Below are 24,904 nucleotides of genomic sequence, written 5' to 3' on the forward strand. Positions count from 1 at the left end.
TCTCATGGATCTCATGGCATAGTTAGCAGTAAATAAATGAACAGCGCTTTCAAGCCTCCATTAACTAATCTCATGAAAATATAACTGCAACACTTAGGTGGTTTACAAATTACAATAATTTAAAATAATCCAAAAGTTGTCTGGATTAGGGCAGAACTACCAAACATATGGTAAGCACTCAAGTGTGTGTTAAAGTGGTAACTGTGGTGAGTGTAATGGTGTTAGGACAGTCTCGTTAAAGAAATGCCTGAATTATGTAATCTGTTTTTTCAATTTTCTGCACAAAAATCCCAAAGAAGGGCAGCTAGGTTAGATAATGTCTTTTCACATGACCTAGAGGTAGGTAAAGGGGAAGAAAGCTCTTGCGGAACTGGGTGTTCACCTTCCTGACACACAAAACACCTTGAGAAAATCCAGGGAGTGAAGTTGTGTCAGCCACCGTGAGACCAGGTGGAAGCCCGAGGGCAGGAGGACAGCGGTCGGTGTAGTGCACTGAAATTCGACGCCGCTGAAACAGGACTCTCCAATCCACCTGAAATGTGACTCCGGGGAGGCACTTACCCTCAGCGCTCCCGGGGAAGTGCGAGGCGGCCGAGCCCACTAGCCAACGCAATTTACGCCCGAAAGCATCAGTAAGGTTCTTTGAAATCACCTGGTGAACTGCGCGCTAGACAAACAAAACGGTCAGCGCGGGAGTAGCTAGTCCGGTTCTCGAAAGCACTCCGCTGGAGGCCCGGCCCACAGAGGGAAAAGGGAGGGGAAGCCGGCGAAGTGCAGCCGCAGGCCCGGTCGCCGCCCCGGAACGGCGCCGCCGCCTGGGGAGGGGTGGGGAACGGCTGGCGTCGAGGCGAGACTCCCTCGGGCCGCGCCGCCCCGCTCTACCAGCCCCGGAAAAATACCGAACCTAGGAGCCGAGAACCAGCTCCAGAACCAGCTCCAGAGCGCCACCACCGCGCTCCACAGCCCCCAGACGCCGGTACCCGGCCGCCTCCCCGCGACACCCATTCAACCGACGGCTGGCAGCAGCAGCCTTAAAGCCGGCGCCGCCTGACGACAGGCTGACGTCATACGTGACGCTGCGGCGGGCGGGAGCGGGGACGGCGCAGGAGGGCGGTTCCGGAGCACGCGCCCGGCGAGGGCAGCTGACGTCGGGCTCAGGTGCGCGCGCTTGCCCGCCCGCCCGAGCGCCGCCCAGGTGGCGGCCCGCAGCGCCTGGTGGCGGCCGGCAGCGGTGAGGGGGCGACCCGCGGTGCGGGTGGGGGCCGCGGCGGAGGGCGTGCCGGCTTGCACTCACGTGACGGGCGGGGAGTTGGGGTGTGGGCGGCGGGGCGAGCCGGGTGGGCCCGACCCCACCCCTCGCGGGCCTGCCAGTGGCTGCGCAGGACCTTCCCTCGGGCTGGGGCCGGACCCGCCCCGCCACTTACCCCGCCAGCCTTGTCCTCCGCGGCGGTCTCTTCGACCGCAGGAGCTGATCGGGGGTTGTCTCCTCCGCAGGGCGGCGGCGAGAGGGTGAGAGTCCGCGCCTCCGAGGGAGCCGCCCCCGCCTCGGCCCGCGCCCTGCGGGGCCCCACCGCACCCGAGGGGATGGAGAGCCGGCCCCGAGGCCCCAGCTTGGCCCGCGATCCCACGCTGGCCGGCCCTCGCTAGCTGCTCGAATTGTGCGTTTTATCCACCACCTTAGGCCTTGTCTCCTGAGTCTGTGGCGTTTGCGGTTTGAAAGAAATGGAAGAAAAGGAGCGATGTGACCAATTCCGTTCAATCCTCCTGCATTGAGGCCTGGTTGGCATTTGCAGAGAGGAAAATACGGCAAGAAAATTGTGGGTTTTGTTTTGTTTTGTTTTTTGAAGGGGAGGGTGGGAGAGGGGAAACAGGATCTTAGATCCTCTATGGTTTTTTAAAAATTCTGCACTTTGACAGTGGTGGCGAAATAACACTAATCCAAAAGTGATCTTTTCTTTTGACGGAGGTGGATTTTTGTTTTTCCTTTTGATTCCAACCTTTCTTTCCGTGACAAAGCATAAGTCATGGACACCAGAAAATAAGGTGGACCTCAGGAATCCTGAAAAGACTGAGAAGCTTACATTCTTCCTCTGGAGGGAAGGGTGGGGTGTTTTTAGCCCTCTGTGGAACCTAAAACGAAAACATGAGTTGCGTGCCATGGAAAGGAGACAAGGCCAAATCTGAATCTTTGGAGCTGCCTCAGGCAGCACCCCCACAAATCTACCATGAGAAACAGCGCAGGGAGCTTTGTGCCCTGCATGCCCTCAATAACGTCTTCCAGGACAGCAATGCCTTCACCCGGGAAACGCTGCAAGAGATTTTCCAGAGGTAGGGGACCCCTTCTCCTTGGCATTTTTAAACTTCTTGCTATTTCTGAATTTCTGTGGGTGGGGCAATGTCTCTGCTACATAAACCTTCAAACCAACAGGTAATATTAGCTAGATGTTGTTAGCAGGTGTAAGGGACACAGAGATGGGGAAAATAGTCACTCTCGATCACTTACACAGGGAAGGCACAGTGCTAAATCCCTCAGTTGTGTCATCTTGTGTAATCCCCTCAGGGATCCCATGGAATATGTGCTGTTTCCATTTCACGGACTTAGGGCTCAGAGAAGTGCAGTGATTTGTCTGAGGTAACATGACAAGAGATGGAGCAGAATTTGAATTCAGGTTTGTATCTGTGTTGTTGACCACTATGCTGTAATGCCTCTCAAGTCCTGCGCCCAAGAGGTTAGTTACAGTCTGGAAGGGGGAGGGGATCTGTACACACTGTCACCTCTCATCAGAGGTGAAATGCTGTGGGTTTTATAAAGGACGGTGCTCAGCTATACACAGTGATTAGTTTTTCTATGATGTTCTGTGGTGGCCTTGGTGCTTTTCCGGGTTGCTTCGTATAGCCCTCCTCAGCAGTTATTTTACTGATAGAGCAACAGGCATACAAGTCAGGTAGTTTTTCCAAATGGCTTCTAAGTAGCAAAACTATGATTTGAAGCCTATTCTCTAGATCTCTTTCCCTTTCTGCTTCGTTCTCGATGGCATTTTTTTACCCATTTTGTTAAATGCTGCCTGACAGGTTAATAGAAATTCATCTTTTTCTACTTTGATGTTCTAAAATTCCTTTTTTTTTTTTTTTAGGATTTTATTTATTTATTTGATAGATCACAAGTAGGCAGAGAGGTAGGCAGAGAGAGAGGGGGAAGCAGGCTCCCCGCTGAGCAGAGAGCCTGATCTGGGGCTCCATCTCAGGACCCCGGGATCATGACCTGAGCTGAAGGCAGAGGCTTTAATCCACTGAGCCACCCAGGTGCCCCTAAAATTCTTTTATCAAAGGGTTTGAGAATTAGTTCTGCCGTGCCTGCTCTCCTACCTCCTGAGTATTGGAAAGGCACGTTAAGCAATAGTATCATCAGTATCCTTTCCCCCTGCTCGTAGGTCGGGCCTGGGTCTAAAGATATGGACTATGATTATAAACTGTTTGTGGATAAATGTTGTTTGTGGATAACTCTCAGTTGTGTTTTCCCTGAATGAAAGAAGGCTGAGTATTTGCTAAACACTCACATGGAACCAGGTTCTATTCCTGGCTACTAAAACTAGCAAATTGGTACTGCACGCCCCAATTTACTATCAGCACAAGGTAAAGATCCATCTTTCAAGGTAATAGCAGACCAGTACTTAAGAAAAGGTACTCATTTTCCACTCCAGAGGCGGAATTCTGTGTGGAGCATTTTGTATGGAAACATTTGGTATGGATAAATAGAAACAAAGATGCATGAAAGGGATCAGAGGAGAGAGGAAAGGGAGAAAAGGTGAGGAAGAGAAGATGGAATTTTATAAACAAACATTTACTATTGGCCTGCTGCATGCCAAGCACTGCTAGGCACCGTAGAGAAAAACTGAACAGGACTCAGCTGCTAAGTACATCCCAGAGCTCTACATTGACCGACCTTGAGAATGAATTTGAGTGAAGTTAGAACCCCGGAGTTGAGAGCTGTTTGAAAGGGAAAAGATGATCTCTTTGGATCTTAAGGAAAGAATAGTAATATTGGCAGGTTAAACCAGATAATTTAAAATTCCCAGATACAAGGTTTTATGCTCTTTTGAAGATGGGGCTGATAATGGGAGAAGTGGGAGAAAAATGTTGACAAACACTGTAGAGAGGACGTTCATCCGAGCAGTCGGATTTTAGCCAGATAAAAACAGAGAAATACAAAAGCAGGGTGGAGTTTCAGTACCGTTGTGGATATGAGATGACTCATGTTTGGAACAGAAATGAGTAGGGACTGAGGAAAAGCTAAAGCCAGTGGCCCAGCAGCATGGGGTTGGGGAAGAGAGGACTCAAGGTGGCAGTCAGTCCAGGATTTGAACATAGTGGTTACAACCACAATGATGGCAGAAGAGGTCACTGGTTTGAAAAGGATCAGTTTTCAATATGTGGAATTTGAGAAAAGCTCAGAAACTGGGCAGGCATCATCACGCAGCTAGACAGATGTGGATGTCTTGATCTCGCACATCTCATCATATATGTGCCTGTGCTTTGAAAAAGGAAGGATGTAGAAGTCAAAGGATGTAGTAGCAGCTTTGCTGAATTGTTTGGAAAATCCTCAGCCTCAAACCATTTTCACTAGACTCATCTCAATTGTTTAGTGATTAAACGTTCTTGCAGTTAGGTATGCCTTCTTCCCCCCTCTCCCCCAAAAAAGCTGTTAAAATCTAAATAGATGAAAACAGGGTCGGTACCCCGGGAAAAGTCTAATGCAAGCTAAAGGGACAAGAGATTTTAGATATTGGTGAAGAACCAGCATTCTTCCACCACAGAGAAGTCCAGCCTCCCCATTAAAAGGTCCCCGAGCATGTGGAAGGAGCCACATTTAAAGGTGCGGTGGTGGTAAATTGCTAAAAGGTGTAGAGTGTTCACCTCTAGAGATTTAAATCATTTTGTCCACGGGCCAGGCAAACACATCATCATCATTGCCAACACGTACAGAGTACATTGATGTGCTGGACCCTGTAATCTGCGCTTTATATCTTTAATAATTTAAAGACACATGGTGAAGTTCTGAGACCTACTTTCTAAGGTCACATTTCTTGAGACCTGATAAAAGGAAAATAATAATTAGGAGAGAAGAGGAATCTTGATGAATGTCTCCACATCTCCTTTTTGTTAAAATCTGAAACCGTCACCATAGCCAAACATGGGAATAACCACGAGCGAGGACCAGGAACTCAGCTGAGGGCGTAGGCATTAGCGAGACCTGGCCTGGAGCCCATCTTCTCACTTGGAGATCACTTCAGATCCCATGGCTCCAACCTGTGGCTGTGACGACAGAAGTGAGAGGCTTGCTTTCTAGTCCAGAACTTCCATCCAAATCACGACGGCTATCGTGAAAGGGAGTTTGCCAAGGAGTCTCAAGAAAATCACGGATGCCGTGGAGGTCAGTGGGACCAGTTGGTCGAACTCGCTGGGAGACCATTGAGTGTATAGGTAGAGCACAGCTCTGGCACTCACCAGCTGCCTAGGGCTGTGCAACTCACTGTAGCCACGCTGTGCCTCAGCTTCCTTATTAACCCAGTGGAGTTCCGTTTAAGACTGCTGGAAGGATTAAGAGATAAAGCTCTTAAGAGTAGCTGACACAGTGGGCACCTGGTTATAGCTCAGTAGAAGTGAGGACTGCTACAGTGGCACACTGGGTGGACCCCACTGGCTCGAATGCCCGCTCTAGGAATGAGATGGAGGCCATTCTCCGCATTCCCTAGAGTGATGTCATCTAGGCCAACACATGTCTATTCAGTTGCCAGTGCTCTGCTGTGAGGGCTAAGAGAGGAGAAGAGCCGTCCCCTGTGCTTTGGGAATTTGCTCTCTGGCCGGACATGGTGAGAGAACGAAATTCTTTAATGGTCGTGTAAGGTGGGGATTATCCCCATCGTTGCAGATAAGCCAGCAGGCACGAGCATTAAATCTCACAGTTACTATTGGTGCTCCTTGCTAGGATAATTTGTGGTCCTCCCCATCTCCCTGTATTTTCTACACAGAAGCCAGGAAGGATTCCATGGAAGAGGTAGGATGTGACATTGACCTTGAAGAAGCTTTCCCATTTGGCTTGGAACAGGAAACAGGATGAAAGAACACAGGCCGCGTGGTCATGGTGTCTGAAGTGCACTAAAAGCCCAAGGAGAGGAGAACACAGGCCCGGGAGGGCGGGGAGGGTGGGAGTTAGCCAGTGGGCAGCTGGCTGCAGCAGCAGTCCCTGCGTGAGAGAGTGAAATGGTGACTTGGGGAATGTGGCAGGAACATGTAGGTGACTTGGTGGAAGGGGAGTTTCAGAACAAGGAGATCCATTTAGCAGCCTGTTTCGAAAGCTCAGATATGGGGCAAGGAAGCTCCAGTTTGGGCAGAGTGAGTAGGAATAGAACAGAGAGGGTTGGAATCTGAGAAAACGTGGGACATTGGAGCTCTTGGGTGGCTCAGTGGGTTAAGCCTCTGCCTTCGGCTCAGGTCATGGTCTCGGGTCCTGGGATTGAGTCCTGCATCGGGCTCTCTGCTCAGCAGGCAGCCTGCTTCCCCCTCCCCTTCTACCTACCTCTCTGCCTACTTGTGATCCCTCTGTTTAAATAAATAAATAAAATCTTTTAAAATAAATACATAAATAAAACCTATGAAATGCGGGCACCTGGGTGGCTCAGTCGTTTAAGCATCTGCCTTCAGCTAACGCTGATCCCAGGGTCCTGGGATTGAGTCCTGCATCAGGCTCTTTGCTCAGCAGGAGTCCTGCTTCTCCCTCTACCTGCTGCTCCCCTGCTTGTCTCTCTCTGACAAATAAATAATCTTTTTTTTTTTTTAAAGATTTTATTTATTTATTTGACAGAGAGAGATCACAAGTAGGCAGAGAGGCAGGCAGAGAGAGAGAGGAGGAAGCAGGCTCCCCGCCGAGCAGACAGCCCGATGCGGGACTCGATCCCAGGACCCTGAGATCATGACCTGAGCTGAAGGCAGCGGCTTAACCCACTGAGCCACCCAGGCGCCCCCAAATAAATAATCTTTAAAAAATTTCTCTAAGTCTATGAAATAGAAATAATTTATAATTTCATAGGGTTATTTTGGAAATTAAATGAGAAACACAAAAAACCATCTTGCATTGGGCATGGCATGGAATTTTTCAATAAATGGCGGTTATTGTTACAGTAAAATACCATTTGGTTTGCAGAGTGAAGTTTAGTGTCCTCTGATCCCCTTCTTTGCTAGCTCTGGAGACAAGCACACGAGCTCTTTTTAAGGGTCTGCTACCAGTGTTTACAAAGAGAGAGGGTAGCAGAGTAAACATGGCAAACATGTCAGTAAACATTTCTCTCCTTTTTCTTTAAGATTTTATTTGTTTATTTGACAGAGAGAGAGATCACAAGCTCATTTCAGTAAACATTTCTTAAGCACCTCCTGTGTGCCAGGCTCTCTTTGGGTCCTGGTGATAGAGTCCCAACGGGATACCCAAGGCCCCTGCTGTCATTCTAGTGTGGGAAGCAGATGTGTCTGGTAGTAACGAGGGCTGTAATTAAAGCAGGTGGAATGAAATACGGTGCCTGGAAGAAACTAAATATCGGGTGGTCAAAAAAAGCTTCTAAGGCACTAACATTTGAGACTCAAATAATAAAGGAGCGAACCAAGTATAGATCTGGCACGAAGAACATTCCACATTGCTGAAATGTTGTGTAAAGGTCTTCAGGTGGAAAGGGTTTTTTGTTTTTGTTTTTGTTTTTTTAAGGTTTTATTTATTTTATTTGGCAGAGAGAGAGACAAGAGCTAGAGAATACAAGTGGAGGGAATGGTAGAGGGAGAGGGAGAAACAGGCTCTGCACTGAGCAGGGAGCCCAACGTGGGGATCGATAGCAGGACACTAGGATCATGACCTGAGCCAAAGGCAGACACTTAATCATTTGAGCCACCCAGGGGTGCCAAGAAGCAGTTTTGTGTGTTTAAGTCATAGAGAGCAGGTGTGTGTGTTAAAAGAAGTGGGGTTGAGGTCAGCATTGTTCTGAGGGCCTTGCAGGGAGAGGAAGTAACCTAGCCTATTCAAGTGCTTTGGGAGCCATTGGAGGGTGTAAGCAGTGGAGGGAAATGTTTTATGTTTGAAAAATAATATGCTTGCTGTGTATCAAGAAGTTTAAAAAAAAAAAAACTTTTTGTAAGATTTCTTGAGTGTTTAGAGTTGACCTAGTCATGATTCTCTTCTAGAAATGGCTCTTTTTCTAGAAGAAGAAAAAAAAAAGATTTTATTTAATATTTATTTGACAGACAGATCACAAGTAGGCAGAAAGGCAGTCGGGGCGGTGGGGGACGGGGAAGCAGGCTCCCCGCCAAGCAGAGAGCCTGATACGGGGCTCGATCCCAGGACCCTGGGATCATGACCTGAGCCAAAGGCAGAGGCTTTAACCCACAGAGTCAACTAGGCGCCCCTAAAGATGGCTCTTAACAGCCTCCTGGACTTTTATTCCTGAGAAACTCACCTCATTTCCCTTCTTCCCCTTCACACCAAGGTGGAAGCAATCTACCCCATCCTTCAAGATGGCCTTTCCTCAGTCCTAGGTGACAAGCCTGTAAAAGCAAAATCACAGGACTGGAAACACCTTTAGAGCTGTTGCCCTTGCCTTGACTTGAAGGCTAATAAGGCCTGGCTGAAATGACTTACGGGCGGGTGGGCAAGTTTACTTGTTTGGTACATTCTCCCCCCCCCCAGTTAATTCTTTGTGTTTTAATTGTCTTTAATTTTTTATTCAATCATTTTATACACATGTATATTTGAAATACTTTAAGTGGCTTTTATGTTCTGGTTTAATATAGGCCTTACAACTTCCTACTGCTTTAAATTTGGCCCCAGTTCATACATTTATGTTACCTGCCTGAGCCTCTGCATGCCTTGGAGTATTTAAGGATTAATGATTACCAAGTGTGCAGCCTTAAATAGAAGGCATCTAAACTGTTTAAAAAAAAAAGAAGGAGCGGATGGCGGAGATGTAGGAGACCTTAGTCTCATTTGGTCCCAGGAATTCAGCTAGACCGCTGTCAAACCATTCTGAACGCCTGCAGACTCAACTAAAGATCTAAGAAGAGTAGCTGCAACTCTACAAGTAGAATAGTGACCGCCTTCTGCAAGTTAAGAGATGCAGAGAAGTGAATCCGGGGCGATACATGGGAACATAAACCACAGGGGGAGGGAGCCTCTGTAAGCAGGCCCAGGAGAGTGATACGGCAGCGGAGCATAGAATCAGAACTTTAAGTCTGCTCTGGTGAGGGATGTTGCTGCCTGAAAGATGCTTATGTGGCAAGGTGAGCTGGAATCCTAGCTGGGACAGTGTGGTCTCAGGGGTCCCGGGAAGACCAGAGGTGCTTGAGTGCCGCAGAGCTTCCGGGCATCGGGTGGGGAAGCTGGCTGCAGTCAGTGAGCCCAGGATTGCCGTAAACCATGAACCGCAGCACAGTCAACCTACCGCTCTCCAAGCAGGGGCCCAGCGAGCAGCAGAACCGAGACAAGACCCTCCCCCTTTCCTCCCCAGGGGAGGAGCGGTGCAGGTGTGCACCACAAGAGTCTGCAGGGTTTGGGGACTCAAAAACAGGTCGTGTACCTGAGACAGACTCCTGGTCACAAACTGGGTGAGCATGGAGTGCAGACGGAGACCGGAGCTACTGCTTTTCCTTGAGGGTTCACTGAGGAGTGAGGCCCCCAAGCTTTCAAAACCAGGGTCTCTCAACACTAAGGTCGAGAGATTAGGAGACCACCATTTTCATTCTGTCTCTAAAGCTGCATGGAAAGCCTTCAGGGAACAAAAGACACCGAGAGCAAGCGAGCAATCCGCTTACTTAGCCTGGCCCTAGGCAAGGGTGGTGCATTTCCACCTGGGGCAAAGACACCTGAGAATCAGTGCAACAGGACCCTCCCCGAAAAAATGAGCAAAAACGTCTGGCTAAGACCAAGTTTACTGATGACACAGAACTGCAAAATGCCGGGGCTAGGGGAAAATAGTATATAGAATTCATGGGTATTTCTCAGGATTCTTCAGTCTTTCAATTTTAATTTTTTTTCTCTTTCCTTTTTCAGCCAGTTTGTTATTTTATCAGTTCTTTTTTTAAATTTTCATTTTTATGATTATTACATTTTGTTCTTTCATTGTATTTAACTTTATTTTTGTTTTTCTTTCTTTGCAATTTTGGGATCTAGTTTTCTAACAACAGAACAAAATAGACACAGGATCCCAAGTATTGCTCTGTTCAGTTCATCTGTCTGATTATATTCTCTTTCCTTTTTAATTTTAACTTTTTTTCTTCAGTTTTGGGTCTCCTGATTTGTTTAGTATGTAGTTCTCTGGTGTCATTGTTGCCATTTTAGTATTTTTTTCTCTTGTTCATCTGTTTTTTTTTCCTGGACAAAATGACAAAGAAGGAAAAACTCACCTCAGAAAGGAGAACAAGAGGCAGTACTGACTGCCAGGGACCTAATCAGTATGGATGTAAGATGTGGGAACTAGAGTTAGTAATGATTATACTAGCTGGGCTCGGAAAAACACATAGAAGACACAAGCGAATCCCTTTCTGGAGAAATAAAAGAACTAAAATACAATCAAGTTGAAATTAAAAAGGCTATTAATGAGATGCAGTCAAATATGGAGGCTCCAACTGCTAGGATAAATGAGGCAGAAGAGAAAATTAGAGATATAAAAGACAAAATGATGGAGAATAAAGAAGCTGGAAAATATATAAACAACTACTGGATCACAAGGGGAGAATTTGAGAGATAAGTGATACCATAAAGCAAAACAGTATTAGAATAATTGGGATCCCAGAAGAAGATAGTGTGGAAAGTATACTGGAGTAAATTATGCTGGAAAACTTCCCTAATCTGGGGAAGGAAACAGGCATTCAAGTCCAGGAGGCACAGAGAACCCCCGCTCAAACTCAGGAAAAATACATCAGCACCCCAACATAGTGAAACTTGAATATCTCAGAGATGGAGAAAATCCTGTAAGCAGCTTGGAACAAGAGGTCTGTAACCTACAAGGATACAAACATTAGACTGGCAGCAGGCCTAGCCACAGAGACCTGGCAGGCCAGAAAGTACTGGCATGATGTATTCATGGTGCTAAATGAGAAAAATATGCACCCAAGAATACTTTATCCGGATAGGCTGTTATTCAAAATAGGAGGAGAGAGAAACAGTTTCCAGGACAAACAAATTAAAAGAATTTGTGATCACTAAACCAGCCCTGCAAGAGATATTAAAGGGGATCCCTTAAGTGAAGAGAGAGCCCAAAAGTAAAGTAGACCAGAAAGGAACAGAGACAATATACAGAAACAGTGACTTTACAGGTAATATAAAGGCACTGAATTCATATCTTTCAGCAGTTACTCTGAATGTAAATGAGCCAAATGCTCCAATCAAAAGACACAGGAGGAGCGCCTGGGTGTCTTTGTGGGTTAAAGCCTCTGCCTTCAGCTCAGGTCATGATCCCAGGGTCCTAGGATCAAGCCCTGCATTGGGCTCTCTGCTAGGTGGGAAGCCTGCTTCCCCGCCCCCGCCCCCCCCACCCCTCTGCCTACTTGTGATCTCTGCCAAATAAATAAATAAAATCTTGAAAAAAAAAAAAAGACACAGGATATCAGATTGGATTAAAAAAAAAAAAAGCAAGATTCATCAATATGCCGCCGTCTTAAAAAGAGACTCGCTTTAGACCCACACACACCTACAGATTGAAAGTGAGGGGTAGAAAACCATTTATTATGCTAATAAAGCTGGGGTGGCAATCCTTACATCAGACATAGACTGTAATAAAAGATGAGGAGGACACTATATTATAATAAAAGGGTCTCTCCAGCAAGAAGTTCTAACAATTGTAAATATTTATGCCCCTAACATGGGAGCAGCCTGTTATATAAACCAATTAATAACAAAATTAAAGCAACACATTGATAATAACATAGTAGAAGACTTTAACACTCTGCTTGCTGCAATAGACAGATCATATAAGCAGAAGATCAACAAGGAAACAACGGCTTTGAATGACCCACTGGACCAGATGGACTTCACAGATATATTCAGAACATTTCCATTCTAAAGCAACAGAACACACATTCTTCTCACGTGTACATGGGACATTCTCCAGAGTAGATCATATACTGGGTCACAAATCGGGTCTCAACTGGTACCAAAAGATTGGGATCATTCTCTGCATATTTTTGTACAACAGTGCTTTGAAACTGGAACTCAAACACAAGAGAAAATTTGGAAAGAATTCAAATATATGAAGGCTAAAGAGCATCCTATCAAAGAATGAATGGGTCAACCAGGAAATTAAAGAAGAATTTTAAAAATTCATGGAAATAAGTGAAAATGAAAATAAATGTTGGGCATGCAACAAAGGCAGTCCTTTGGGAAGTATATAGAGGGAAGTATATGTATAAGTATATAAGTATATAGAGGGAAGTATATAGCAACACAAGCCTTTCTCAAGGAACAAGAAAGGTCTCAAATACGCAACCTAATCTTACACATAAAGGAGCTGGAGAAAGAAGAGTATTAAAAAAAAAAAAAAAAGCCTAAGCCCAGCAGGATAAGAGGATTGATAAAGATTAGAGCAGAAATCAATGAAATAGAAAACAAAAGAACAGTAGAACAGATCAACAAAGTAGGGGCTGGTTCTTTGAAAGAATTAATAAGATTGATGGGGTGCCTGTGTGGCTCAGTGGGTTAAGCTTCTGCCTTTGGCTCAGGTCATGATCTCAGGATCCTGAGATCAAGCTCCGCATCAGGCTCTCTGCTCAGCAGGGAGCCTGCTTCCTCCCCCCCACCCCCCACCCCCGCTGCTGCTCTGCCTACTTGTGATATCTCTCTCTCTCTCTGTGTTAAATAAATAAAATCTTAAAAAAAAAAAAAAAAGGAATAAGATTGATAAACCCCTGGCCAGACTTACAAAAAGAAAAGAGAAAGGACCCAAATAAAATCATCAGTGAAGGAGGAGAGCTTACAACCAACACTGAAGAAATACAAATAGTTATAAGAACATATAGTGAGGGGTGCCTGGGTGGCTCAGTGGGTTAAAGCCTCTGCCATGATCCCAGGGTCCTGGGATTGAGCCCTACATCGGGCTCTCTGCTCTGCAAAGAGCCTGCTTCCTCTCTCTCTCTCTCTCTCTCTCTCTCTCTCTCTCTGCCTGCCTCTCTGCCTACTTGTGATCTCTGTCTGTCAAATAAATAAATAAAATATTAAAAAAAAAAAAAGATTCTCTCTCCCCGTCTTAAAAAAAAAAAAAAAAAGAACATATCGTGGGCAATTATATGCCAACAAATTAGTCTGGAAGAAATGGATGCATTTGTAGCGATGTATAAGCTACCAAAACTGAAACAGGAAGAGGAAAACCTGAACAGACTCATAACCAGCAAGGAAATAGAAGCAGTAGTCAGAAGTCTTCCAACACACAAGAGCCCAGGGCCAGATGGCTTCCCAGGGGAATTCTACCAGACATTTAAAGAAGAATCAATACCTGTTCTTCTGAAGCTGTTTCAAAAAATCAAAATGGAAGGAAAACTTCCAGACTCTCTTAAAAGGATTATTCACCACGAACAGGTGGGTTTTATTCCTGGGCTGTAAGGTTGGTTCAACATCCACAAATCAATCAATGCAATAAACTACATAAACAAAAGAAAGAATAAGAATGAACCTTATGATCCTGTCACTAGATCCAGAAAAAGCATTTGACAAAGTTCAGCATCCTTTCTTGATTAAAACTTTTCAAGGTGTAGGGATAGAAGATACATATCTCAATATCAATAAAAGCCATCTATGAAAAACCCATAGCGGGGGCACCTAGGTGGTTCAGTTGATTGGGTGGCTGCCTTCAGCTCAGGTCATGATCCCGGAGTCCCAGGATCAAGCCCCGCATCAGGCTCCTTGCTTGGCAGGGAGCCTGCTTCTGTCTCTGCCTCTACCTCTGCCTCTCTTCCTGCTTGTGCTCTTTCTATCTCTCTGTCAAATACATAAATAAATAAAATCTTAAAAAAAAAAAAAAGCCCATAGTGAATATCATTCTCAGTGGGGAAGAACTGAGAGCTTTCCCCTGAGGTCAGGAACACAGCAGGGATGTCTGCTGTCACCACTGCTGTTCAGCAAAGAAGAAGTCAAACTCTTTTTGCAGATGACATGATACTCTATGTGGAAAACCTAAAAGACTCAACCCCAAAATTGCTATAATTCATACAGAAATTCAGTAAAGGAGCAGGATAGAAAATCAATGTACAGAAATAAGTTGTGTTTCTGTATACCAATGAACCAGAGGGAAGAGAAATTAAGAAGTCAGTCCCATGTACAATTGCACCCAAAACCATACCATAATCTAGGAATAAATCTAACCAGAAAGGCAAAGGAGTTGTACTCAGAAAACTATAGAACACTCATGAAAGAAATTGAGGAAGGCACAAAGAAATGGAAAAACGTTCCATGGTCATGGATTGGAAGAACAAATATTGTTAAATGTCTAATCTATCTAGAGAAATCTATATGTTCCGTGCAATCTGTATTAATATACCATCAACATTTTTCACAGAGCTGAAAAAAGTAGTTCTAAAAGTTGTATGGAACCAGGAAAGTCCCCAAATAGCCAAAGGAATATTGGAAAAGAAAACCAAAGCTGGTGGCATCACAATGCCAGACTTCAAGCTGTATTACAAAGCTGTAATCATCAAGACAGTATGGTACTGGCCTGAAAACAGACACATAGGACAGTGGAACAGAATAGGGAACCCAGAAATGGACCCTTAACTCTATGGTCAACTAATCTTTGAAAAAGCAGGAAAGAATGTACAATGGAAAAAAGACAGTCTCTTCAACAAATGGTGTTGGGAAAACTGGACAGCCACATGCAGAAGAATGAACCTGGACCATTTCCTTACAGCATGCACAAAAACAGACTCAAATGGATGAAAGACCTAAATGTGAGGCAGGAATCCATCAAAATCTAGAGAACACAGGAAGTAACCTCTTTGACCTTGGCTACAGCAACTTCTTGCTAGACATGTCTCCAAAGGCAAGAGAAACAAAGGCAAAAATGAATGACTAGGACATCCATCAAGGTAAAAAGCTTTTTTTTTTTTTTTTTTTTTTTTAAGATTTTATTTATTTGACAGAGATCACAAGTAGGCAGAGAGGCAGGCAGAGAGAGAAAGGAGGAAGCAGGCTCCCTCCTGAGCAGAGAACCTGATTCGGGGCTCGATCCCAGGACCCTGAGATCATGACCTGAGCCGAAGGTAGAGGCTTTAACCCACTGAGCCACCCAGGCGCCCCAAGGTAAAAAGCTTTTGCACAGCAAAGGAAACAGTAGATAAAACAAAAAGACAACCCACAGAATGGGAGAAGATAATTGCAAATATCTAGTATCCAGTATCTATAAAGAAGTCATCAAACTCAACACCCAAAGAACAAATGACCCAATCAAGAAATGGGTAGAAGATAATGAACAGACATTTCTCCAACGAAGACTTACAAATAGTCAACAGACACATGAAAAAATGCTCAACATCACTCGGCATCAGGGAAATAGAATCAAAACCACAGTGAGATACTACCTCACACCAGTCAAAATGGTTATAATTAACAAGTCAGGAAACGACGGGTGTTGGCAAGGATGCGGAGAAAGGGGAACCCTCCTACACTGCTGGTGGGAATGCAGGCTGGTGCAACCACTCCAGAAAACAAAATGGAGGTTCCTCAAAAAGTTGAAAATAGAACTACCCCAGAACCCAGCGATTGAACTACTGGGTGTTGTGATGCGAAGGGGCACCTGTACCCCAGTGTTAATGGCAATGTCTACAAGATGTAGCAGTAAGGTCTACAAGAGCCAAACTATGGAAAGAGCTCAGATATCCATCGACAGATGAATGGATAAAGAAGATATGGTGTGTATATAGAATTGAATACAACTCAGCCATCAAAAAAATCTTGCCATTTGCAATGATAAGGATGGAACCAGAAGGTATTATGTTAAGCAAAATAAGTCAAGCAGAGAAAGACAATTATATGATCTCAGTTATATGTGGGATTTAAGAAACAAAATAAGATCATAGAGGAAGAGAGGAAAAACTAAAACAAGATGAAATCAAAGGGAGACAAACCATAAGAGCCTCTTGATGATGGGAATTGGACTGAGGGCTTGCTGGAGGGAGGAGGGGTGGGGAGATGCGGTGACTGGGTGATGGGCATTAAGGGGGGTATGTGATGTAACGAGCACTGGGTATTATATAAGACTGACGAATCACTGAACTCTACCTCTGAAACTAATAATGTTAGATGTTAATTAATTGAATTCAAATTCAAAAAACTTTAAAACCTGTAAAAGAAAAGAGTAGCAACAAATACTACCCATGCAAATGAAAATATCAATTACTATTTTCTAACGATAAAATGGCCATACTAAGGCAGGAAGATCAGCAAGGAGGAAGACTGCAGAAGTAGGTGGGCTGGGGGTTTCATAAATGAGACCTCTTGAGGAACATGGTTTGGGTCCATTGACTTTCTGAATGACAGCACGTAGGCCCCACCGCTGCTGAGTTAAATGTTTTGCATAAAAAGAAGGGTAATCTCTAGGACGGTAGGAGCCCAGACTATAATACTTGGGTAAAAAAGTGGTTACCTTGTACTGAATGGGAGACAGAAGCTTTCAGGGGCAGTGGTGGATGGTGCCGTGGAGTGCCAGGCAGGAGGGGTTGGACAACCCACACATCTTAGCCCTCCTCCTTTCACATTTGTAGGTTGTCTCCAAACACCATGGTGACCCCCCACAAGAAGAGTATGCTGGGAAATGGGAACTACGATGTGAATGTCATTATGGCAGCACTTCAAACCAAAGGCTATGAAGCTGTCTGGTGGGACAAACGCAGGTAATCTGAACCAGGCTCGCCTTGATGAGAACCAGCACTCGGCCATGAGTGGGGAGGTGCTTCTGACGGGAACCTCGGGGAACTGACGCTGTTTCTCTCCTGCAGGGATGTCAGTGCCATTGCTCTCACGAATGTCATGGGCTTCATCATGAACCTGCCCTCCAGCCTGTGCTGGGGTCCACTGAAGTTGCCTCTCCAAAGGCAGCACTGGATCTGTGTCCGAGAGGTGGGCGGTGCCTACTACAACCTCGACTCCAAACTGAAGATGCCCGAGTGGATTGGAGGCGAGAGCGAGCTCAGGTAGCGGTTGTGAGTGGGCCGGGCTCCTTCCTTTGCTGTGCTGGGGAAGTTGAGCCCATCTTTGGTTATTTGACAAAGGAGACGAAATCCTAGCTCCTTGGATCCTCTCCCCGCCCTGCTTAGAATCAGGGTCTCAGACTTGAAAGACCTGTATGTTTGATGGCTCGTGAGGGTGTGAAGTCCCTTTGGTAGACGGTCCAGCAGCCAGAACGCTGGCTTCTGGTCTGGTGGGACTGGCATCGGGACATTGTCTACGCTTGGACACTGGGCTGGTCTAGCAGCCACTTCAGAAGGCGGCAGACAGACATTCAGACCAGAGAGGGCTAAATTTTCCTGAGACCAAAGAAGCAGCTATTTATTCATTTATTTATTTAACAATGAGAAATCCCTTGATTACTTCGGGGCAGCTCTGTTCCTCACAGAATAGTGCTGGGTGGCAGTTGTATGAGGAGGAGTGGAAATTCAGGGTGGAAATGAGCTGGGCAGCTTGAAGGGGGAGCCACATGTGGAACCCTGTAAGAACAGATCCCTCCAAGAGGGTCAGAGGACTGCCAAGGGCATAAATGAGGTCACTGGGGAGCACGTGGCCCCGAGACTGGAATGTGCAGTTTTACCAGCATTTCATTTTCTCTCTCATCTACCTTTGTTCCCGTAGGAAATTTCTCAAACATCACTTGCGAGGAAAGAACTGTGAACTCCTGCTGGTGGTGCCGGAAGAGGTGGAGGCCCGTCAGAGTTGGAGGGCCGACGTGTAACGCAGTGCTGCCCAACCTTCCCTCACCTCGGCCCCCCAAGTCCTCTGTCATGTGCTGTGGCCTCTGCAGTGGGTCTGCCCTTGCCACTTCCCCAAACATCTCACTGGGTTCCCCCTCAGATTTGACAGTACCGTAGGACAGACAGACGTGTGGGCTGTGACGAGAACCACCATCCAGCACGACATGGGACAGGAAGGTAGGAGCTCTGTGGGCTTAGGGCAACCTGTGGAAGACCCTTGTTTTATTTGAGGAGAAAGGTGGGTCCTAGCTTATCTTCGCCATTCCTGTGAGAACTCGACAGAGGCTCTGCTGGAGCGCACTGCTGCTGTGACTCCCGAGATGCTGCCTCCACTTCCCCTTTCCCCATCTGGAGACACAGGACGTGCGAAGCCCATGTGACTGGCTGGACGGACCCAGAGCATGAGGGCCTCTCAGGAAACCATCTCCAAAACCCCAGCAGTGGTACAGCATGCCATCTCCAACCCTTAAGGCCACCCATTACCCCCATTTTTGAGGGTGGTTCCTGGCCATCCTTCAAGTTTTCTAATGAAACACTCTCTAGTATTCCATGTCGGGTGATTGAATCCTGCGACATCCTAGTATGACAGGGTGAGCTAGATACCGAAGAGGCCGTGGTGGAAGGCAGCCTGGGGCAGGCACAGAGGGTCTGTCGCCTCCCCCCAGCATTGTCCCTGCCACTTCACTACACTAATTTCCTCTGGGGCACAAGACAGGCCAGAGGGCAGTGTTCCCAGTTGACACACATTGGCAAAATCAGGAAACGTCGGAGTCTGTTCTCAATATCCACTTCCACTAGTTTGAGAAACAGCTGAGTGAGCAAAGTATTACGAAAATAAGCTCCTGAGAGATTAAGAGCAGCTAGAATTGGCAGAAGCCTAGGCTCCGAGTCACTGTGGTGACAAGAATCAGAATCCTCAAGTTGGGTGTTTACGCGCATTACATATGGCACCTGGACTGGTCATCTTTCTTTAGTTTCCTTTACAAATCAGCGAGAATCCTCCACCCCCTACCTCTTTAAATAGTTGTAGCCCACTTTTCTCCTGTAACTTTGGAAAACAAGAGAAGGGGAGGGGAAGTATCCCACCACATTGGGTGTCACCAGGGTGGTTGTGGTTGCCTCAAGGCAGGGGGACAGGCGGAGATGGCCTGTCTGCCCTTTCCACTTGGGTGGTCTTGGCGGGTCTGAGAGCTGCCCCCACGGACCAGACGTCTCTCCAGCAGCAAAGCCAGCCTGGGGCTTGCATGTCAAGCCTGAGCAAGCTTAACAGGATGAAGCTGAGGCTTTCTCCCCACTGTGACTGGAGTGCATGTTTACACCAGCACTTTTTCTGCACATGTATCTTCAATCCAACAAGGCCGTTTTTTATGCTGAGTAACTGAGGCCACCAAGCGGCTACTGCATCACACCTCGGCAACTGGCTGCAGTCTCTTCTGCACCGTTTTCCATACCAGACCTGCTTGGCACCACAGGGAGCTCCTTACCCTTGCACAATGACATTCCAACCACCACCAGCCAGAAGTTACAGCCAACCTGATTGTCACAAGCAGGACCTTGGGTCCATGGGCACTGTCAGTGATAGTAAGCCATTTCCTGGAAGAAGGGGGAAACTCCTCTCCACCCATCTGCTTGGGCCTGTGCAAATGGCACTTCAGAGGAGTCCCTGTGCACTTGGGAGTCCATGAGCCAACGGGATATGCAAAGACGCTTAAACATTTCAGGGCTGGTTTCTCTGTTCATATCCAATTTTGGTGCTTAGGAACAGGGACCCATGCTGATGCCCAAGGGCAAAAAGCCCACTTCAAGGAAGGGGGCAGGCCTGACCCTGATGCCCAATAAGGGGCAACCCTAGGCTTTTTGTTTTTCTTGCTTTTATTCCTTTTTTTGTTGGCCTTGTGCTGGGTTTGTTTACAAAAGATGTATTTTGTTTAACCAAATATTAAAAATGGAAAACTCCGTACATAAATCACATCTGTCTGCCTGAATTCTGTAATTATGTATGTGGAGGGAAAAAAAGTAAACTTTAGTATGATGATGTATAGAAGAAAAACTCACTACCATCATAAGCCATCTTTTAGAGCTGTATTGTGCTTTGGTCTAATCTCTCGCTTCAAAAACCCAGAAAAGATACTCACCTAGCGGGATTTGGTTCAAAAGCCTGACGCGTTTTTCAGTTTACAAAAACTAGCCTCAACAATCTGAGGAATCCCAATTTAAGTACAAGTTTTCTTTACCAGCACTGACAGGTGACCAGTGTTTTTCTCTGGTTAACAAGGTGAAGAGCACAAAGCAGAGGGCCTGCTGAGTTTGAATTCGGATCCAGCATTTCCTAGGCAGTCTGGCAGATTACTTAACATTTCTGTGTTAAGTAATTTCTGTGCTTCTGTAATTTCTGTGCTCCTCTGTAAAATAGGAATAGTACTATCCCCTAAACTGTACAGTAATATTCTGATAAATACAAAAGGCTCGGTACTGTTAAGAGCACAGTACTAATAGAAATTTTTGTTAAATGGAGAAACTGCAAAGTTCAAAGACGGTTACAGTTGGATTCATGATCAGCTCAGTGCAGCAATTATTTAAAAAAAAAAAAAGTTCTATTTGCTACTCTTCCCTCCCTAGGCCAGAAATCAGTACTATGTCATTCCCTATAAATCCTTTATGACTATGTCCCTGTAGACTGTACAAGTACATCGACCCAGTCCCTTGTGGATCTGAAAATCATGGCCTGAATTAGGACAGAGATTACTATTAAGAGTTCTTGGCCAGAAATGAAACCCCTTTTTCACTTTTGCAAGTTTAACTAACTTGGACAGTGAGGGGTCAAACTGTTAAAAGGTGGTCTACCTAAGCTGAGAGGAAATGCGAGGACCAGTCTGAATAAGTGATGTCGAGGTGTGGATCACAAGTACATAGATGACAGTTTCCATTGGAATCGTTTTTAATATTTAAATACAAAAAGTGAGCACTTACTTTGCTTTCTTTTTTAGACAGACACACAGGTCTCTCATAGCCAAAATGGGCAGAGGAAATGAGCTCCTGCTTTGTCCTCCACAGTCCCCATCCTATGGTTGAAACTGCTGCCCGGCCCTCCCTCCTTTCCGACATAGAAATTCACAGTGGCTGCTTTACACTATGGCTGTAACGCATAATGTATTTCATATCGTGTGCATGTCCATTCCCAACATCTCCATGCTTAAAAACAAAAATGGTCATGGGGATATCCTTCCCAGTGGCGTCAGTTCCTATGCCACAATGGGATAGTGAGATCTTCTGGTCACGAGGGATTTAGTGAAAGGGGTGGGATGGCCAGAGCTGGAGTAACCATCTGCACTGCTGCATTCTGGTATCAGAGTGAGAACAGAAGAAATGGGACAACGTGGAGGGCACAGTTGCAAGTTGGGAGTCTCTGTGAGACACTGGGGAGAATTCTCCCCACCGGGTTTAGATAGATCAATGTGCCAAAGTTTTAAAAAAAAAAAAAAAAAATCCAAATAATCAGCAGTTCAAACACTATTGAATTTTCAAACTTGTCCCACCAAGACAAGTCTAGCAGTAGCAATCTAGATCTTTCCAGGAAGTGAAGGTAGAGCTCCTGGCATTCCTCCTGAGAGCCCTGTGTTAGGCCCTAGAAGTATCTGAAAAAGAAAAGGAGGGGTATAAAAGGCATCATACAAGCCTAGGGATCACATTTCCACCATAACGGACAGGGCAGACAAGGTCTACACACACCAGTGAGCACAATGTGGTTTGTGAAAGAGCAGGGGCTGGATCCCAATCTCAACCCAGAAGAACTGCTGGTCTACCCAGGGGCTGGGCTCACCTGCCGCTGCTGCAGTTGTTGCTGTTGCTCCATTTGCAACTTCTCCGTCTCAAAAACAACAGGAAGAACCAGGATCATGAAGGAAGTGGTCCCAATCCACAAGGCTGCCCTGGAAAACCTGCAGAGGGTGTGAGCATGACAGCCAGACACAAAACCAGATTGCTTCACCAAGGAACCAGCAACCAAAGCTCTCACACTCCCATGTTTTTGATAGGCATGTTCCACCCAACCCTTGCACCATACTCCTACCAGAAACAGGACCGGCAGTTCTGCTGGCTGTTTATCTAATGCCAGCAGTTCTAAGATTCTGTATTCTTACAAAGCTACTTATACAGCACAGTAATTACCTCACATGATGTGAAACGATCCTCCCAACGACCCTGCCCCATAGGAATTACCACTTTAAGGAAAGGAAATTGAGACCAAGAAAGGTTAAGGTCCCCACCAGCCCAAGGTCACTCCGATCTAAGTGGCAGGCTGGCCTCCAACTCCCGCCTCCTACTCTGGAAGCCCACGCTCGTTCAGTCACCCCAGAAACACCCCAACGTCTTTGCCCTCGTCCCTTACCTGTACATTTTCTGAGCCACAAAGAGGGAGAGATCAAAAGTGGCTCCAGCCGCGGACCGGACCCTCTCTGGGAACATCTCCGTCAGACCCCACAGTCTCTCCGATAGGGTCTCATCTAGCTGTGTGGAGGCGGCGCGGGTCTTCACCGAAGCAATAGCAACCACCCCGTGTGGACAGGGTATCCCGCCCCGACCCACTGGGGGCCCTAACCCCGCCTCCCGGAGAAGACACCTCCCCTCCGACCTCTCCGGGCTCCGCGACGCGCCTTCGTCCGAATCCCGCAGCACGCGGAGCTCACACCCCCGGGCTGGCCGCTGCCCGCCCGTAACCTCGCACCCGGCCCCACACCACAGGGCCCCAGTACCTCCTCGTCGTCTTCCTCCTCCAACTCCTCCTCAGTCTTCTCGGAATCGCCTTTCGGAAGCAATTCGTCCGGGGACAGGGGCGCCCCGGGACCGCCAGCGGCGGCGGCGGCGGCCATGGCTGCAGGGGAACACCGGAAGCGGAAGAGAGGAGGCAAGTGCAGAGGCCCTGGCGGACAGAGGTACTCTTCCGGGAGCCGGAGGCTGAAGCGCTGTGGAAGAGCGACGCCTCCTGGCCGGCGGACTTCGGCTTTCCGCCAAGTCCGAAACACCTGGGAAGTTTTGTCCAAGTATCGAGTCGTGGTGCTTCCGCGGTAATTCTCTTCGGTTTAGGGTGGGCCCAGAAACCCTCGTTTTAATAAGGTCCCACGGGTTACACTGAGACAAACACTAATGCAGTCTCATTTCCCGGAGGTGTGTGTTATCTGGTAGGTGTGTTATCTGGTAGGTGTGTTATCTGGTAGGTAGACACTTGGAGGTTTATTGGTCTTTTGGGGAAACGTTGAGTGAACAGTACCAAAGTACTAAGACAAAAGCAAGAATTGGCACTTAAATACTTGAGTACCAGACATTGTGTGTGTGTGTACTCATTTAATCGTCACAGCAACCCACTGAGGTAAGTACTATCATCCCTGGCTTAGAAATGAGTAAACTGAGGCACAGTAAAGGGGTGCGCGGCAAGTCCTTCTGGAGGATAGATTTCTAGAAGTAAGTTTGCTGGCCAAAACGTATGAACATTTAGTACTTTGCCAGATATTACATAATTGCCCTCGAAATTATATACTTTAATAACTGTAAATGGAAGTGTTCTTTTTCCCACACTGTTCCCAGCATTAGGTATTATCCATATTTTAATTTTTTGCCTTGCTGGATTAAATGCTTTTTATAATGTGCCACCACTTGTTTTTTGTGGGGTTTTGTTGTTGTTGTTTTTTGAGAGAGCGCACCCACACGCAGGGGTGGGGGACAGAGGGAGAGGGACAAGCAGACTCTCCCGATGTTCAAGGAGCCGGATTGGGGGCTTGACCCCAGGACCCTGAGATTATGACCTGAGCAGAAGGCAGGCACTTAACCGACTGAGCCACCCAGGTGCCCCTCACACAAGTTCTTAATACAAGGGTGATCTGATAAACACTTCGGCCAGCTGACCATGGAATCAGAGACTCCTGGGACTGAACAGTCCAGGTCTCTATCTGATGCAGGACCATGTCCTTCGTTCTGTGCTTAGGTAACAAGGGTCAGGCATGTTTGCACTTCCTTCAACAGTCCTTGGTCCTTTACAGCTCCCAACAGGGCAGCACTGACTATAGAAGGTTTTTATGTCCAAAAGGGTGAGTTCAAAACCTGGCAAAACCAATCTATGCTGTGGATTAGTGGTTCCCTTTGAATACCTCGGAGGGGCTAATATTTGGTAAGGGGCAAGAGAGTGGCTTCTAGGGTGCTGGTAAAGTTCTGTATCTTGACCTGGGTGGTGTTTACCTGGGTATGTTCATTTTGGACACTCTAGCAGGCTGTACACTTACGAATTACGTCTTTTTGCACTTGTTAAAAGCATTTATGTTGGCTTGCACTGTATAAATGCCAAGGACAGCTTAAGAGCCCAGTACCAATGGCTTTCAGTTCTTTTGTGGGCTCTTTTAGGAAATGCTGGAAGACCAACACTCTTGAAGGGAGAGAAAGCAATCTTTTTTTTTTTTTTTCTTTTTTTAAGTGGGTTCCACACCCAGCCTAGGGCTTGAATTCATGACCCTGGGATCAAGAGTTGCATGCTCTACCAAGTGAGCCCACCAGGTGCCCCTAGAGAAGGCAATCATCTGTGGAAGCTACAGGCATTAATGCCTCCAAGTTGAAAGTCACAATACTAATGTGAGGAAGTTTTGGGAAAACTTTAACCAAGTAATTTTGTTTGTATTCACAAGAGCAATACATGATCTAAAAAGACACATGCGGGGGCACCTGGGTGGCTCAGTGGGTTAAAGCCTCTGCCTTTGGCTCAGGTCATGGTCCCAGGGTCCTGGGATCGAGCCCTGCATCAGGCTCTCTGCTCAGCGGGGAGCCTGCTTCCTCCCCTCTCTCTCTGCCTGCCTCTCTGCCTACTTGTGATCTCTGTCAAATAAAATCTTAAAAAAAAAAAGAATAAAAAAACTTTCAATAATTCTGTCACTGCAGAGGG

The 24,904-nt window shown here is 46.5% G+C and overlaps 2 protein-coding genes across 2 annotated transcripts; one reads left to right on the forward strand and one right to left on the reverse strand.

Annotated features, from left to right (window-relative positions):
• Positions 1-1,443: 1,443 nt before the first annotated feature.
• Positions 1,444-19,951, forward strand: JOSD1 (Josephin domain containing 1). The gene is made up of 4 exons (XM_044229439.1): positions 1,444-2,328; positions 16,780-16,908; positions 17,014-17,208; positions 17,864-19,951. The coding sequence occupies exons 1-4, from the start codon at positions 2,144-2,146 to the stop codon at positions 17,961-17,963; spliced, it is 609 nt and encodes a 202-aa protein (XP_044085374.1). The 5' UTR covers positions 1,444-2,143; the 3' UTR covers positions 17,964-19,951.
• A 951-nt stretch (positions 19,952-20,902) lies between these two features.
• On the reverse strand, positions 20,903-22,862 carry TOMM22 (translocase of outer mitochondrial membrane 22). Its single transcript, XM_044229440.1, has 4 exons — positions 22,734-22,862; positions 22,370-22,488; positions 21,803-21,920; positions 20,903-21,617 (listed from the first exon to the last, which is right to left on the reverse strand). Exons 1-4 carry the CDS (start codon positions 22,848-22,850, stop codon positions 21,543-21,545), a joined length of 429 nt encoding a protein of 142 aa, XP_044085375.1. The 5' UTR covers positions 22,851-22,862; the 3' UTR covers positions 20,903-21,542.
• Positions 22,863-24,904: the final 2,042 nt, after the last annotated feature.

Source organism: Neovison vison, chromosome 12, assembly GCF_020171115.1.
Source record: "Neovison vison isolate M4711 chromosome 12, ASM_NN_V1, whole genome shotgun sequence".
Lineage (NCBI taxonomy): Eukaryota > Metazoa > Chordata > Mammalia > Carnivora > Mustelidae > Neogale > Neogale vison.

Bases quoted from the DNA above. Each gene is read 5' to 3' on its own strand.
- JOSD1 (XM_044229439.1), top strand. From the start codon at position 2,144: ATGAGTTGCGTGCCATGGAAAGGAGACAAGGCCAAATCTGAATCTTTG. The intron at 2,329-16,779 runs GTAGGGGACCCC...TCACATTTGTAG, and splicing joins CTGCAAGAGATTTTCCAGAG to GTTGTCTCCAAACACCATGG. The intron at 16,909-17,013 runs GTAATCTGAACC...TCTCTCCTGCAG, and splicing joins GTCTGGTGGGACAAACGCAG to GGATGTCAGTGCCATTGCTC.
- TOMM22 (XM_044229440.1), bottom strand. From the start codon at position 22,850: ATGGCCGCCGCCGCCGCCGCTGGCGGTCCCGGGGCGCCCCTGTCCCCG. The intron at 22,489-22,733 runs GTACTGGGGCCC...GCCTCCACACAG, and splicing joins AGGAGGAAGACGACGAGGAG to CTAGATGAGACCCTATCGGA. The intron at 21,921-22,369 runs GTAAGGGACGAG...CACCCTCTGCAG, and splicing joins GTGGCTCAGAAAATGTACAG to GTTTTCCAGGGCAGCCTTGT.